The sequence below is a fragment of the Oryx dammah genome, unplaced genomic scaffold (genome assembly GCF_014754425.2).
Source record: "Oryx dammah isolate SB20612 unplaced genomic scaffold, SCBI_Odam_1.1 HiC_scaffold_11232, whole genome shotgun sequence".
NCBI classification, from domain to species: domain Eukaryota; kingdom Metazoa; phylum Chordata; class Mammalia; order Artiodactyla; family Bovidae; genus Oryx; species Oryx dammah.
This window is the reverse complement of record NW_024080625.1, coordinates 1586506-1599796: the sequence shown is the minus strand read 5'-3', so window position 1 is coordinate 1599796 and position 13291 is coordinate 1586506. Positions and strand designations below refer to the sequence as shown.

General features: G+C 46.4%; 1 protein-coding gene across 1 annotated transcript; it reads right to left on the bottom strand.

Moving 5' to 3' along the window:
* Window positions 1-1463: 1463 nt before the first annotated feature.
* On the bottom strand, window positions 1464-12627 carry LOC120861309 (zinc finger protein 641). The gene is made up of 6 exons (XM_040236940.1): window positions 12533-12627; window positions 9274-9482; window positions 8566-8657; window positions 6784-6913; window positions 6048-6161; window positions 1464-5196 (listed from the first exon to the last, which is right to left on the bottom strand). The coding sequence occupies exons 2-6, from the start codon at window positions 9455-9457 to the stop codon at window positions 4442-4444; spliced, it is 1275 nt and encodes a 424-aa protein (XP_040092874.1). The 5' UTR covers window positions 9458-9482; window positions 12533-12627; the 3' UTR covers window positions 1464-4441.
* Between the last annotated feature and the right edge of the window lie 664 nt (window positions 12628-13291).

Sequence of the window (13291 nt, the reverse complement as noted above, 5' to 3'; positions counted from 1 at the left end):
AGAATACTTGGGTAGGGCTTGAGACAGATGGCCTTACTCTGCCTCTGTGCTGAGTAAATGCCCACCCCTCTGCCTCCAGGGCAACTCATATTAGGCTTGAAAAAGACCAGATGAGGAGGACCATTTCTTTGGATGTCCATTTTTCAGTTTTATGTTGAATTTACCATCTTTGAGATGTCTGCTCCTTTTTGTCTTTTTAGATTTCTAGACCAGTGAAACCTCAGTACCCATTTTAGAAGCTCCAGCCTCAACCAATTACAGAAACTTAGTAGCTACCCCAACACAATTTCTGAAATTGGTGACTAACCCAGTTCTTTGACTCAAGAGGAATTGAACTGAGGAGCAACTATCTTAGGAGTTTGCAGAAAATAAATCTGAGAACACGGGTGTTAAGATTCCATCTCTCCCTGTTTGAAGATGGAGAAGGAAATGGCAACCCACTCCAGTACTCTTGCCTGGAAAACCCCATGGATGGAGGAGCCCGGTAGGCTGCAGTCCATGGGGTTGCTAAGAATCGGACACGACTAAGCGACTTCACTCTCACTTTTCACTTTCCTGCATTAGAGAAGGAAATGGCAACCCACTCCAGTGTTCTTGCCTGGAGAATCCCAGGGACAGGGGAGCCTGGTGGGTTGCTGTCTATGGGGTCGCACAGAGTTGGACACTACTGAAGTGACTTGGCTATTTGAAGAGGGTGAGGAACCACTGGTTAAAATGGAATCTGGATCTCCTAGCCATTGGTTCCATTTGTTCCATCCTGACTTGGGTCCACATCAAATACCCTGGAAGGCAGGTTAAAGACCAATCGCTGGATTCCATCCCAGTTTCTGAATCAGTTTGTCCAGGGCGAAAATTTACATTTCTAACATAACTTCTTCTAGGTGATGTTGATGTTGCTGGTCCAAAGATTCATTTGAGACCCATAAATTTTGCCATCTCAGAATCTCTAAGGGATCCAAGGGAATAGATTTCGCTCTCTGTTGTTGCCCAGCCCTGCTCACCTTCATCCAGAGCACTCAACTAAACAGAGCTGGAAAGAACTTGTTCTCTGGAACCTCTGGTTCTGAGTTAGGGCTTTGTCTTTGATGGAAACAAGAAATAATGATTTGATTGTAGGAGTGCTAGAAAGGGGAGGATTTTATCCCAAATTATCACCTCTTTGCTCCCTGAATGCATAACATGATTTTAACAAGGAAACTTTTCCTTCTTCCACTATCAGCTGCTGCTGCTGCTGCTGCTGCTGCTAAGTCACTGTCAGAGCTACAGCTTAAAATGTAGATAGCTCTGGGAAAGTCAGACCTTTGGCTATAGTCTCCATTGTAAGGGATTCTTCGCAGAGATACCCTAATGGGGTGGAAAGGCAGGGATACTTGGGCTCTGAATAGGGCAGAGGCACCACACAGAGGGAAAAAGGTGACAGGTCCCTAAAGACAGACTTCCCTATTTTACATTTTGTCCAGAGAGAACACGGAGACATTTTTTTTTTTTATTTAAAGGGGATAGGGTAGGGTAGACATGTGGCAGAGGGAGTTGGGAAGAAGATGGGAGTTTTCCCTGAGGGAAAAATCACTCAAATCTCTTTGCCCAGCTGGTGGCTGTTGCTTATTTTATTTTTTGTCCAAGGGAAGTGGTGTTGGACGGAGGTAGAGAAGACTGGTACAGTAGAAATGACCTAAAGGGATGCCCCTTCTGCCAAATGCCCTTAGATTCCACGATGCCTTTCAGTTGGGTGCTGAGTGCACCTGCACTTTGGGGGCTTCATTTTCCCTCCTTAAAATTACAAGAGATCAAAGGCTGGAGGTTAACACCTGGTTTTTAAGAGGTGTGATCCAATGGTATGGAGGGTCACCTCATACAAGTCTTTACAACAAGGTTTGTGAGAAACTGGATTTGCCAGCAACTCATATAAATTTTTAAGAAAGCACAGAGTGTAAGCAATACCCTTCAAATCATTAAAGACTGAACACTCTCCTGATATCCTACTGCCTCTGGTATCTTAGTCCTTAAAATGTTTAGAGATCCTTCCTGTGTAATTCTTGACACAAAGATATAATGACCATATTGGATCAGGGTAACTTTAGTGATTCCATGGATGGGCTCTGACCCTGCTGAATATGTATGCAAAATTGAGTGAACTACTAATGTCTTTTCTGCTCAAAAGTGAATTTCTGTTTGTTTTTTGTTTTTTTAAATCAGATTCTCAAAAGGGTCTATGATCCAAAACAGGTTCTGGACGATGCTCACATAGAGCTGAGTGTGTTTATACATGAGGCATAGTGGGAGGTAAAAGAAATGGCATCATTCAGTTTTGCCAGTGGAATCCAGTATTTTCCTATGCCCTGGGGTGTCTCCTAATACTGATCCTAAAATGCTCCTGTCTCAGAGGACCTGGGACAAGGATGCCTTACAGATGGCTGGCCATTTTGCTCTATCCATAGGAACATAAGCAAGAGAAGTGCATTCTAGGCAAAATGGGAAGGCTGCCCTGAGCAGAAGGGAGGTAGGGCCTGGATTGCTCAAGTTATGTCCACTGTAAGAAGCTCAGTCAGTAAAATGACCCTATTTTCGACTCCATTTGGGCCCAGGACTCTGAGGAGCTATGATTTACTCAGTTTTTCCTAAGCAAGTGTAAAAGCCATTAAACTAGATTGTTGCAGCTCATTTCCTTGTCTCTCTGGTTAATTCCACCAACTGTGGTTGAGAAACAAATGTGTTAAGGAAAAACCAGAATCTAAGCATTAGAGAGAAAATATCCCACTTCCATCCTCTTTGCTTTTCTCTCTCCCTACCCACAAGCTGCTCTTACATACAAGGTAATTTTTAAATTATAAGATTGGTATTAACACATTATCAATAAAGAGAAACAATGACCAATGCATTAACCAATGCTAGAATACTTATGCAAGTTAAGAGTCAGTGCAGACATTTTCCCAGAACTGGGAGGAGAACCAACCAGAAAGCTCATTACCCTGCATCAGCCAAATAGCTAAGCCACAGCCATTTTCCCTAAAGTTCTCTTTAGGGGAATGAGATCCGCAACAATAACTCTGCCCCTTGATGAGGCAATCAAGGTCAAACGAGTGACGACAACAACCTGCAAGCACCGTGACTCCTGCTGTAACTTCTCAGCACTTAAAACAAGACCCCAAAACCCACTCAGCACAAAGCTGCTATGTGCACCTGACCTGAAATTAATAAGACATAGCTCACCTCACAGAGGATGTCTCTCTCTCCACTTAGGCAAAAAGAATCTGTGGCCCAGAGATTCAGACCTAGACTTACATATCCAAGTTGTCTTGATCTCAGTGATACTGGGGAAGGCTGTGTATACCTCAACCCCCCAAACTTAAGCCTTTCTACTAGGGCTCCCTTAATCTCTCGGCTTGCTTATTATCTTGAAACAAAACAAACCAAAAACCCCATACCATCCCCACTACCCTCATCCCCAGAACACAGCCCCTAGAAAATCTAGCTTATACAGTTTGCACTTTGCATGCTCTCTTCAAAGACCCTGCACACAGATACACAGACACATAAAGACACTGTCAAGAGGAGAGGGGTCTGTTCAAGGGAATAAAGTATTTTTCTTCTGTGTGGGCCTGGGTTACCCGGGGGTTTAAGGTCCATCTCTTAACACTGTAGCGCGATCTCTCAGCTAGATATATGTATATGCAGGGTGAAGGGAGCAGGAACAGGGGGTGAGAAGGTTACTGTTTGTTTTTCAGGAGGTGGGGTGAGAGGTGTGGATGTATATTCAGATGATTGGAGTAGGGGTGATAGGCCCACACAGGAATGAGGTCTGCCTCTCAACTTTCATTTGGATAAAAAAGGGGGCTCAGGGTGCCTGATCACTCTCTGTTTCCTTATTACTCTGTAACCCAGTGTTCACCAGTGTGGTTCAAGGAGTCACCAGTTCTGTGAGATGCGAGACAAAAAGGATACTGAGGTCAAATAAATTTAGGAAGCACTGCAGTAAGAAAGGCTTAACCATTTGCTCTAATGCATAAATTTTCGAGCCTTTAATAAGCTAGTATGTGTTTTCTCTCTCTCTCTATATATATATATAGACAGAATATTTACGTTATAGAAGCACGATACTCAAATATTTAACAACTGGTATGGCACAGGCTTCAACCAATCAGAATGGGCCTTAGCCACAAACTGCTGGTACCACTGTACCCTGGAGAACGGGATCAGGCTGAATATCAGCCCACCCAGTAAGCAGCATTTCCCAAGAGTTTTGCCCAAAGAACTCTACTTTATGTGGCATCTCACAGAACTGGGGAGAAAGGCTCTAGCTAATGCTGGAACTGCATCTCTCTAGGGATGGGGCCAGGACTCATGACTCTGACCACGGGGGTGCAGGAGAAGGGCAGCTCTGGCAGAGACTCCAAGTAGCACCGGCTGACAGATGTGACTACAGCTGCAGCAGAAACAGACTTCAAAAGACAGATGTCCCTCTGTCCCAGCTGCTCCGGGGACTCTGTCCCTGGTGGGTCAGCAGGTGCCTGTCCAGGTGATGTTTACGGCCGAAGCTCTTCTCACAGCGTGGGCACTGGAAGGGCTTCTCTCCAGTGTGTGTCAGCCAGTGTCTCACCAGGTGGTGCCGTCGGCCAAAGCTCTTCCCACATTCAGTGCACACGTGGCACTTTGGCACAGGCGGTGCACGCTGCCGCTTCCTAGCCCCAGGGCTCTCTCCAACCTCTTGGCCCTTGCAGGATTTGCCATCTGCGTGCACTCTCTGGTGGCTGGCTAGATGGGAGTTGCATCGGAAATTCTTGCCACACTCAGGGCACCTGCTGGGCTTGTCATGTAGGTGGGTTTTCTGGTGTCGGATCAAGTGATGTCTTCTCCCAAAGCTCTTCTCACACTTGAGGCAGCTGTAGGGCCTCTCCCCGGTGTGTGTCTGCTGGTGCCTGGCCAGGTGGGAGCCCCACACAAACTGTTTACCACACTGGGGGCACGTGTGTGGTCTTAACAGGGAATCCATTTCTGTGCTACACAGAAGGTTTGAGAAGCTATCTTCCTGAAGAAAAGGTGGGCCTAGGAGCGTGCCTCTGGAGCTTCTGGGCATGGAATCCCAGTTCGCATCCTGCTCTGGGTTCCAGAGACCCGTATCTTCAGACACACTAGATAGCATTCTGGGAGGCTCTGCTTCTAGTTCAGGGGTATCCCCCTCATGCTCACTTCCATCTCCTGTGGAAAAAGGATAATACAGACCCCAAGAGGTGAGTCACAAGGGAGTAGCCCAGGACTTAGTCACAAATGAGGCTGTATGATGCCTATTAGGGTCTAAACCTTACCCCGTAAGTGCTGAAAGAACAGATTTTAATGTACAAGACAGTATAACAGGTACAGTGGTTAGAGCTTAGACTTAGGAGACAGATACCCACAAAATCTGTTTTCCCACTACACTTCTGTAGGCCTTCATTTCTTCTTCTGCAAAATGGGAATAATTATAAGGTAGATGTTATAAGACAGATAGGATAGTACCTGCATACGTTAGTCACAATAGTCTATGCTATTGTTGTTATCTATTTATTACTATTATTTATTTAGCACTTAAAAAAAAACTATTAATCAACCATATTAATCACCATCACCATGAAGAGAGGTGAGGAATGGTCTGAAAATCTCTGGCCAGATGACACCTTGTCAGCAACACTGGAGACATTGTGGAAGGCATTTCCACAATGAGTGGGAGGTTGAACAACAACTAACATTTATTGAGTGCTTACTATGTGCTTGGTACTGTTTGACTACGGTAACATATTTAAATCTCATAATAATTTATAGATGAGGAACCCAAAGAGAAGTTAATTACTTTTCCAAGGTTCCACAGGTATGGTCCTAGATTCAGATCTACAAAGTTTGGCTCTAGAGCCTGCCCTCTAAATTATTATGTTACAGTCTTGCTTTTGAAGAAGAAGATCTCTAAACCATTCAATGCTATAACTGTCTGAGGCAGAGGAGGGGTTGGACGGACACGTAATGATAAACCTCCAAAAGGGGTGAAGGTCGTGGCTGAGTCTATCATACATCATTACCTGTGTATGTGACCTTCAGAATGTCCCTCTCTTCTAAGTCTGGGGGGTCAGGGACCCATTGTTCTTCTCCTCCTTCTAGTTGAGAAAGCATATCCAGTTTGGGAATTGGAAATCCTGACCATGGGAAAAGAAAACAGAGACATCAGTTTGTTCAACTGTAATTTTCATTTCTGAAGCAAGCTTTCTCCTAGATTATTCCTTTGAACTCTAGATAAAGAAGGCCAGATACAACAAACCTTTCCCTCTCCCCACTCCCATTTTTGCTAAGTCCCCTCTCCTTTCAGAAAATCATATTCTCTTTCCAACAAGTGTTCTCTTTTGTGAAAATTTCACATGCTTTCAGCTCAACTGTTCTTTCTGGTCATAACTTCACTTAATTAGCCCGACTACAGCTGTCTCACCCCCACCCCACTCTCATCTTTCCCTAGATGGTTTCTGAGTTTCCAAGGACTCAGTTCCACTTCTTAGGTGTCCTTCTCTCTGAAAGAACCTCCCAATTCCCAACCAAGAATTGCCTAAAGGTCTCTAATAATTCACAGCATTTTGTTGTTGTTTTTTAAAAAGTGACACTTCTATTCTCTTTGGATTAACCCTAGTGCTCTTTCCCTAGTGGAAACCTAGACAGATTCCCTGCCAAGAAAAGAACCCCAAATGGACACTATGCAACAGTCCCAGAGCAGACGGCTCCACTCTCCCAGAGTACAGTCACTGAGTGGCTGGGGAAGGTCGTGCTTACTCAGAGAGACCACTATCCCACAGTTTTCCTGCATGACATATTCTCCATAGAAGTCTGTTTGAGAAGGGTCCAGGCTCCTCCACTCCTCCTGAGAGAAGCACAGCGACACATCCTTGATGGTTACCAGGCCCTGAAACAAATGCAGCATCATCTATCAGCAGCTGTTCTTTAAGGAAAATGGAGTCTCAGTATAGACGGCTAAGGTGGTAGTAGAGGAGAGGTGGCAAGAGAAGGTCTAGCAAAAGAACTGCCCAGACACAGTTTCTTAGTCCCGGAACATGGTTTTGGTGAAGAGGAAAGGGGCAAAAGTAATGGTCAGGGTGTGAGCAATAATGTCTGTAGAGGAGATTCCCAAGTTGGGACCATAAGAAGTTGGAGGCACCACAAACTCACTGGTCCCTCTGTGTAGTTACAAGTGTCTACCCAGTCTCTTCTCATCTGCCCTTCTTCACTGTACAAGTTCCTCCTTTCTCTATTTGACCTTTCCTTTCCTATCTGCACAAAACAATATGGATAAAATATTCTTTCTGGCCTCCTCCCGCTATTATGCCATATCCTTATCTTTTAAGGCAGCATAGTCTGGCAGTTAGGAGCCCAGATTCTGGAGCCAAATGACTCCTAGCTCTGTCACTTATATTAGCAGTATGACCTTACACAAGTGCCTTAATCTCTTCCTGTCCAATTTTCTTGTCTGGGGATAACTGCGTTTCTCTCAGGGTTAATGTACATAAAGTACTCAAAGAACAGCAAGCATGGTAAGCATTCTGGGAGTATGGATACTACAACTACTATTATTACTAACTTCCCATGGCTCTCCCCTTGCCTTCTGAATCTAAACTTGTTTTCTCTCTCTGGTGCTGCCCCTCTTCACATCTTTCTATCTTCTATTCATGTCCATAAATGCTCCATCATCCACCTAATCCAGTCTACTTTATGTTCTTCCAAGCTTCCTTCAGGTCCTCTTTTCCTAATCTTTCCAGATTTCTGTTTTTAAATTTAACATAATTTATTTATTTTTGGCTGTGCTGCGTTTTTGTTGCTGTGCATGGGCTTTCTCTAGTTGTGGTGAGCAGGGGGCTACTCTCCAGTTGCGGTGAATGGGCTTCTCATTGCGGTGGCTTCTCCTGTTGTTGAGCTCGGGCTCTAGGATGCATGGGCTTCGGTAGTTGCAGTGCTTGGGCTTTGTTGCCCCATGGCATGTGGAATCTTCCCAGACCAGGGATCAAACCTGTGTCTCCTTCACTGGCAGGTAGATTCCTAAGCACTGTTCAACCAGGAAAGCCCATGATTTATTTCTTAATGAACATTAATGAATTTTTCTTAAATTCTCCTTGTGGAGGATCTATTAAAACAAAACGAACTCAATCTGTAGGAATTTTCTTCTTCTCATCATGCCTCCATTCATTTTTCAAAAGGGTATGAGTTCCTTAGAAAGGGATAGAATCTGTGCAGATATCAGACTAAATACCAATAGTGATCAAGTGACAAATCAGTTAAATGAAGTGAAGTAAAAGTCACTCAGTTGTGTCTGACTCTTTACAACCCCATGGACTGCCAGGGTCCTCTGTCCATGGAATTTTCCAGGCCAGAATACTGGAGTGGGTAGCCGTTCCCTTCTCCAAGGGATCTTCCCAACCCAGGGATCAAATTCAGGTCTCCCGCGTTGCAGGAAGATTCTTTACCATCTGAGCCACCAGGGAAGCCCGATGGAATGACACAAAGGCTACAGAAAAGCAGCAGTGACAAGACCTCGAGAGAGGCCAAGAGAAGAACATAGCCCACCTGTGATCCTGCCGCAAGAAGTGCAGCTGCCATCTCCCAATCTCCAGTGCTCCCTTCCTGGGGAATGGCAGGAACCCAGGGAGTGGACTGAGCTGGTGAGGGGAGAGAGGAACCATTAGAGATGGAGCACCCATCTTTTTCCAGTTAGAGCCTGGACCCTATTTTAGTGGGGCTTAAGAGTCATATTTTTCCTCTATATCTACGGCCACTGGTAAGACTCAAATGCATAAATATATTGTAGTAGAAGAGACCTTCCCTCAAATGTTCTGAAAGGGTACTGAGTGGTTTTTAGTAGAGCATTGATGTCATTCATTTCTACTAAATTAGCTGCGGTTTGAATTTATATTATTCAAATGTAATTTTCATCTTGTAAAGTGCATTTTATGGGTGTGTTTTCCAGTGGCAGTCAGTGTTTCTGTCACTTCCTTTGTCTCTCATATTTGTTACCACTAACCATGTAACAGGTGGAGGGAGTGATTATGTAAGAAATGGGAGAAACCCAGTTACATGGTTTGCAGAATCCAGATGCTTCTTATATTTTCCTGACTAGGGCCTGTAAGTTCTTTTTATTTCTGTGCCCTAGTCCTGGTACTAACTGTGCTGTTCAGTCAGTCCATGGCAATTTGGAGATTTTTAATTCTACTTTTTCAATAGAGATTAGATTATTCTCTGCATTGTGCTTCCCACACACACCCTATGGGCTCTCACCCTTCTCCTGAAGGGACTGTGGCTCCTCTTCAAGGTCACAGCACAGGTGCTCCAATGACCCTGCAGCTGTTCTCCATGGCACCTCTTCCTGGCTTCCCCTTTCCACCTGGGGCTCTGCTCTATCCAGCTGGACATTCATCGACTCCCATCCTGTCCCCAGGGCTGCTGTCTGTTCTGAAAGCATTTTTGCTGCAAACTCAAATTGTGACCTGGAACAAATTCATATCAGTTATGCCCATGACAATGGAAAGGGGTGATAGTTCTAAGGGAGTTATGGAGAACAGTCCAGGGATAAAAGATGAAACTGGATAGGAAGAGCTTGATGGAAGATGAACTTTAAAAGTTTGAAGTGAAGTGAAGTCGCTCAGTCGTGTCCGACTCTTTGCGACCCCACGGACTGTAGCCTACAGGCTCCTCTGTCCATGGGGTTTTCCAGGCAACAGTACTGGAGTGGATTGCCATTTCCTTCTCCAGAGGATCTTCCTGACCCAGGGATCGAACCCAGGTCTCCCGCATTGTAGACAGACGCTTTACCATCTGAGCCACCAGGGAAGTTTGCTGTGTTCCAATCAACTGAACCTGAGCCATAAATGAGCAGGTGCTATATAGTAGAGTCACTAATGGTTATTTTGGGGACCTCATGGTTGGCAGAACTTCATTTAAAAAAAATCCTGGAAATTCAAAAGCTATCAATTAATTTCAACCATGGAAAATACTTAATCTAGGAATCTCAACCACTGAAAATAAGCAATCTGGAAATATGCAAGAGGGAACGCAAACAGATTTGTACTCAACAAAAATGGAGATAATCCCACGTAAGATTTTCTGCCACAAACTCCATTCTCATCAATTTAGAATGAAATGCTTACTATAGGTAGAAGTCCTAGTCAAAGGGTGTATTTCTCAGAAGGCTGAACCAAATGGTGCCTTACTTAGAACAAGCCTCAACTAAGAGACTTACAGCCTATCATTCTGTTGTAGAAAATCAGAACTGGTAGTAAATATGGTGGACAGATCAATAACTTGGAAAGCAGATGTAAGATTCTAAAGCAACCCTAACAGATAAGAGAAACTGTTGGCAGTGAGGAGCTATGTCTAAAGAAAGAAAGAAAAAAGAACAGAAAGAATTTCGTATAGGTAGAACAAGGGGAAACAGGTGCTGCTAACATGACCCTGGGGTGAATAACAGCCCTGTGATTTAAGACACGGCAAAGAACCTGTGACACATGATAGAACCAGTCAGATCTAATTATAAAAACATATTCAATTTTAAAGAAGGGTATGGTGAAGCCAGAGTGTATTCCATCACAAGAAAAAGTTAAGAAAGGGATGGGAAATAGGTCCATTAGGGAAAAGTTCAAAACAATGGACCTAGTCTTCTCTTGCCTTGGGAAGAAGGCTCATGAATGACACTGCCAATGAATAAAAAGAGATGCTTTCTTTCTCTATGTAGATCTCTTCTCTTGATTGCAAGAGAATAGATTTAGGTAAGATTTAAAAATTCTTAATAATCCTGCAGTGCACAGAGTTGAAGGCTCTTTGCTCTGGACCTCTTCGGAGCACAACAGGTTGTGTTGTGATAGCAGTCTCCCTGCCTTACAGCAAAGAAAGTTTATAAGACTGTGCAGAGTCACTTTTTGCTTGGCAACATTGTATTTTTGTGATTCTTATTCAATGCCCAAGCAATCAGAGCCAGTGAAAGTGTTCCAAAAACAGGTTAGAATCTCCGTAACTGTTCTGGCTCACTCACATTCATCTAATGACATTTGCAAGAACCCAGAAGCCCGGAACAGATAATGACAAATGTCAAGTTGTTTATTTTCTTGCCTGTCTTTGACAAGAGAGGTAAATGAGAACCCTAAACTCAATGAACAGCAAGGGAACAAATTCCCCTTTCATCTCAGATGTCCAAAGATGTCTCAGGGCCTCTTGGGAACATTCTGGACTGATTCCCAGCTTAGGTTTCCTTTTCAGAGACTTCTCATGAGAAAGGAAAATTCCCAATAAAGCAATAAAGGGGGAGTTCCATTTTAGATTTCTCCTCTGAATTCCAGCCCCTGTGTTCTCTTCACTTCTGATATGTAAAGCATGGATTCCCCCTCTTCACCAAAGGTCTTCCTCATCCACTAACTTCGTTGGAAAGTCCTCCCTCAGGGCTTTCAGTTCAGTTCAGTTCAGTCGCTCAGTCGCTCAGTCGTGTCTGACTCTTTGCAACCCCATGAATTGCCGCACACCAGGCCTCCCTGTCCATCACCAACTCCCGGAGTTCACTCAGACTCACGTCCATCGAGTCAGTGATGACATCCAGCCATCTCATCCTCTGTTGTCCCCTTCTCCTCCTGCCCCCAATCCCTCCCTCTAGGTAAATATCTGGACATATGTCTGAGATCCATTTCTCCATCTCCCTAGCAGCAAAGTCCCTTGACAGGAAGCCTCTTTCGCAGGCCAGATGTGAGACTCTCCAGACCATTGACAGAAAACCTGTGGAAGAAATCTCAGCAAAGGAGGGGGCGAGTACTTGTCCTCAGACTGCTTTTGCTAAGATGTCCATGCTCTCTGAGCCAGCACCTGGGCAGTTAAGGTATCAGCCCTAACCTGGATTTTCCTGGTTCCAGGATGTATCTCAGGCCTACTGGAGTCAGGGTTCTAGAAGTTTCGGTTGCCCTTTTGCTTCATGTATCTTAGGGGGGCATGGCACCTGCAGAAGTTGGTTTCTGCAGCTAGTGCTGTTGGACAGAGAAAGGGCCACGCTACCGAAATGAGTAGTAGCCCAAGGGCACAGGGACAGTCGCTGTCAGAGAAGCCTGGCCCCAGTCCCGGGGCTGGGTGTGGGCGGGACAGGTGCCCACTCCAGAGTTGGGTTGCTTCGTCCCTCCTCGTCTCCGTGCCCCGGGAGAGGGTCAGGTTTCAGAGAACTCGAGAGAGAGGCAGAGCTGGAGCAGGGGAAGTGAGGTCAGAAAACAGGTTGTCCGTGAACTGGGACAGGAGCAAGTGAAGAAAAAGGAGCCACGGGGAAACCTGCGCGCGGTGACAGCGGCGGGAACCCGCGGGGCCTGACAGCGACGACGCTGGGGACGAAGAGACAGGAGAGGGGCGGGCACAGAATGTCAGTGCAGCCGAACCTGGGAATGGCAAGCGACCCAGAGGCCGCGTCGACCCTCCTCCCCGCCCCCACGGGTGACCGGCCCCACTCGCCGCCCGGGGAAGCCAGGTGTCCTTCCCTCCAGCCGTGACTCCCGCCGGCCCGGCCCCAACTCACCCGCGTCGGTTTGGCCTGCAGCCCGGTGTCTCCGTCCCGGGCGCCGCCTGCCCCTCCCCTCCGTCCTCGCTTCGTCGGAGCCGGCGTCCGCGGAGCCAGCGACAGGCGGAGACGGCGGCCCGGCGGGCGCGGGTGGGGCGGGCACAGGAAATCCCCGCCCGCTTCCGGGGCTCGGCGGCCGCGGCGGCGCTAAGAGGGGCGGGCCCGGTGCGGGGGACGCGCTGCGGCTCCGGCGACCCCCGGCCGGCCCAGCCCCGCACTCCAGCGCCCGCCACCCCGGGGCGCCGCCGGCCCGAGCGCGCAGCTCGCGGCTGACGGTGGTCGCTCAGCCCCGCCCTCTCCCTGACTGGTCATCTTCCCTCCCGGCCCCTCGGCCCCCCGCCGGCTCCTTTGCACTTGGGCTCGTTAATTACCTTGACATTATAACAACCGCTGGTTATACGCCGGCAGTCGCTGTGAGGCTGATTTCTAGAGACAACAGTCTGAATTCTTCAAGGAGCTCACCTTCTAGGTTTCAAGAAAATGACGGTGATGATAAGGGGCTGAGAGCGCGTTGAGGAGGAGTCACTAATTCTGAACGAGGTTGACTTCACCCGAGACGTGTGTCTGAAGTAGGCCTTGCGGCTGCATTGTCCAGTTTGCGAACCCACCAGCCACAGTCCAGACAGAGGTGTGTTGTAGCATACGCACCAGATAATTCGGAAGACAAAATTAGCGAAGTGAACTATAGCTAATAAACAATATTTTGAATATGTTGAG

What these genes read in the sequence shown, in the direction of transcription:
- LOC120861309 (XM_040236940.1), bottom strand. Translation starts at nt 9,457, where the DNA reads ATGCTTTCAGAACAGACAGCAGCCCTGGGGACAGGATGGGAGTCGATG. An exon ending in ACAGTCCCTTCAGGAGAAGG is followed by an intron (nt 8,658 to 9,273) that starts GTGAGAGCCCAT and finishes TCCCCTCACCAG; the next exon opens with CTCAGTCCACTCCCTGGGTT. An exon ending in TGGGATAGTGGTCTCTCTGA is followed by an intron (nt 6,162 to 6,783) that starts GTAAGCACGACC and finishes TCCCATGGTCAG; the next exon opens with GATTTCCAATTCCCAAACTG.